This window comes from Panthera onca, chromosome A2, assembly GCF_046562875.1.
Source record: "Panthera onca isolate mPanOnc1 chromosome A2, mPanOnc1 haplotype 2, whole genome shotgun sequence".
Taxonomy (NCBI): Eukaryota; Metazoa; Chordata; class Mammalia; order Carnivora; family Felidae; genus Panthera; species Panthera onca.
The window spans coordinates 10,809,720-10,813,151 of NC_138340.1; the positions used below are offsets into that span (position 1 = coordinate 10,809,720).

The 3,432-nt window shown below is 44.7% G+C and overlaps 1 protein-coding gene across 1 annotated transcript; it reads left to right on the top strand.

Annotated features, from left to right (window-relative positions):
- The first annotated feature begins 614 nt into the window (after positions 1-614).
- LOC144614162 (olfactory receptor-like protein OLF4) lies at positions 615-1,621 on the top strand. The gene is given in 2 exon segments (XM_078436714.2): positions 615-1,179; positions 1,182-1,621. Coding segments are annotated over 2 exon segments (1,005 nt in total).
- Positions 1,622-3,432: the final 1,811 nt, after the last annotated feature.

Below are 3,432 nucleotides of genomic sequence, written 5' to 3' on the forward strand. Positions count from 1 at the left end.
CATGGTGAGCAGGGCGTGATGTTGACACTTGTCGAATCACTGTGTGGCGCCCCCCAAACTAACGTGACCTGGTGTGTCGACCACCCTCATGCTTTAAAAAATTAATTTAAAAAACCCACGTCTTTCCTCAGAGCCGTCGCACTCATAGTTCCCTCCGACGGGCATGCTCTTCCCCAGAGGACCTTGTGTCTCCTGTCTCCTCGAGGGCTCTGTTTACATGTGTGCCAGTGTGCCCGAACAACCAGGAAGAGCCATCCCTCCATCCACACTTCCCTTTACACAGGCTTTGTTTTTCTTCACAGCACCTGTCACCCCTGACATTTTATCTGGTCTCCTTTGCTTATCCCCTTTCTCCATCACTGAACCCTCCAGGCTTTTGTTTCTAGACACTTACACACTTTGCGTGAAGGTTAGTCAGTGCTCAAGGTTATTCCTCAAACGGGTGACAGAATTCCTCATTAAAAGTATAGAAAATATGAGCACTTGGGGAAAATGTTAAGTGTGGGAAGTGAATACCTATTCAGAGCTGGCATGGAGATGCTGAGCGGGGACAAGTTCCATACAAAAATGATGGATATTCACTTTTGATGCAAAATAAGAATTGTAGCATTTCAATGATATTTGCAATGTTCATTATTGAGAAAATTAGTCATGTTATTTTTTTGTTCCCTGGTAGTCACCTCCAGCACATGAATCCAGGAAATGATACACAAATTTCAGAATTTTTTCTTCTGGGATTTTCAGAGCGACCAGAACTGCAGCCCCTCATATTTGGGCTTTTCCTCTCCATGTACCTGATCACTGTGTTTGGCAACCTGCTCATCCTCCGGGCCGTCAGCTCTGACTCCCACCTCCACACGCCCATGTACTTCTTCCTGGCCAACCTGTCCTTTGGTGACATCTGTGTCACCTCCACCACCGTCCCAAAGATGCTCTGGAACATCCAGACCCAGAGCAAAGTCATAACCTATGAGAACTGCATCACACAGATGTATTTTTTCCTGCTCTTTGCAGGATTAGACATCTTTCTTCTGACAGTGATGGCCTATGACCGCTTTGTGGCCATCTGTCACCCCCTACACTACATGGTCATCATGAATCCCCGGCTCTGTGGGCTGCTGGTTCTGGTGTCCTGGATCATGTGTGTCCTGAATTCCTTGTTACAAACCTTAATGGTGTTGGGCTGTCCTTCTGTACAACCTTGGAAATCTCCCACTTTTTCTGTGAACTCAATCAGATGATCCAACTTGCCTGTTCTGACACCTCTATTAATAACTTGGTGATGTATCTTGCAGCTGTGCTGCTGGGTGGTGCTTCCCTGGCCGGGATCCTTTACTCTTACTCTAAGATAGTTTCCTCCATACGTGGGATCTCATCAGCTCAGGGCAAGTATAAGGCATTTTCCACCTGTGCATCTCACCTGTCAGTTGTCTCCTTATTTTACTGTACAGTCCTAGGAGTGTACCTCAGCTCTGCTGCTACCCAGAGCTCCCACTCAAGTGCCACAGCCTCGGTGATGTACACGGTGGTCACGCCCATGCTGAATCCCTTCATCTACAGCCTGAGGAACAAAGGCATAAAGAGGGCTCTGAAAAGAATCGTTGGGGTTCCAGGGATGTAAGGGCCAATTGTCCTGGGGCTGAAGATGTGCCCATGATTGCAGGGCTCAGAGCCTCAGAGACAGGAGCTGCTATCCCTTTATCAGACTGTGGAAGTAGAATCTGATCTTTCTAATTCTTTCCTGGAATTTCCATTTGTTTGATTTCAACTTCTATATACATTTAAGTAAATCATTTTATTAAGCTTCTGCTCTGCCTGATGTACAGTTTATCCTTTGTCCATTTTCATACGTTCCCAATGTTTTCCCCATCCTCGGGTCACAAAGGCCTAGAAATTTCTGTATCTTACAATGGGAAAGTTGGATTTCTTTTTCTTTTTCTTTTCAAGATTTTATTTAAATTCATGTTAGTTAACATATAGTGTAGTATTGGTTTCAGGAGTAGAACTTAGTGATTCATCATTTACATGCAACACCTACCACTCATTACAAGTGCCCTCGTTCATGCCCATCACACATTTAACCCATCCCCCCACTCACCTCCCTCCAGCAACCTTCACTTTCTTCCCTATCATTAAGAGTCTCTTATGGTTTGCCTCCCTCTCGTTTCTATTGTATTTTTCAGAAGTTGGATTTCTTAAAAATATTTTCATTTCAAATGACTTCTATCATGCCAAGTAGATTTCCCCAAGATTTCCCAAAAGAATAATCATTCCTCATATGGGAGGAAACTACACTTGGCCACTAAGCTCTTTACATAATTCTGTTGTCCGGGAGAATACAAAACCACAGTGTTCACCTTGAGTCTGTCAATCTTTTTATATCATTACCTTAACTACTCTTCCTGAGAATGTGGACTCTAACAGTGTTCCTTAAAATGAACAGGCTAAATGTCAGGCTATTGACATCGATGTCTAAGGTAGGAAAGCCCAGGCACTCACCTATGCCCATGAACATTCCCACAGACATTTCCCTGACCAGAGCCTATGCTGTGACTGCACTGGCCCTTGGGGTACCTACTGTGATTGCAAGGCACACCTCCACAACACCCATCTGGGAACTCTAAAAACACAAGGTTCATTACTCACAAACGCTGAGGGCACATGGGATTCCCAAAGGCCATTCAAGGAGGTCTCAGAGAGGGAGAGACTTTAACAGGGAAAGAAAGAGAGCACTATGAAGGATCTGGCTCTTGGGGGGTCCATGGGGGGAGTGACTATGTTTTTCTGGGCTCATTTTTTATGGATGAATTTAAAACACGAGTGGAGTTGGAGGATGGGCCGAATGGGCCAAGGAGAGGGGGAATGGAGGTATGGAATGATAAATAATGAGAATGGAAGACACAGTGTGTGGAATATAGTCATCGATGATGTACTAGGGGTATAATGGGACAGGTGTCAGTACACCTGTGTGAGCCCCGCATAAAGTACAGAGAAGTTGAATCACTGTATTGCAGACCTGAAACTAAGGTAACATCGTGTGTCAACTACACTCATGTAAACAGTTAAAGAAAAGGAATAATAGAATATTATCCCCCAGTACTCAAAAATAACAACAGCAAAGACCAGACAAAAAGCCCAGTAACGGAATGTGGGCACCGAACGGGAAAAGCGGGGTCACTCACAGTTGTTACCTAGATTACCAGGGCTTTCTAATGGGGGGATTTGTGGGAGGGGGGGCCTGCATGTTTGTATAGTAACTGAATCATACGCCTGCCAATGTGTTAATATGAATGGTGGTCTTTGAAATGGATGCCTCAGAAATCAAAAGCCTAATGTCAGGCAATTACTGTACAAACAGGCTTCTGTGTCTCATAACTGGACTCTGTTGTTGTTGTTGTTGTTTTTCTGTTATTCAGCCCGGTGTCTAGAGGC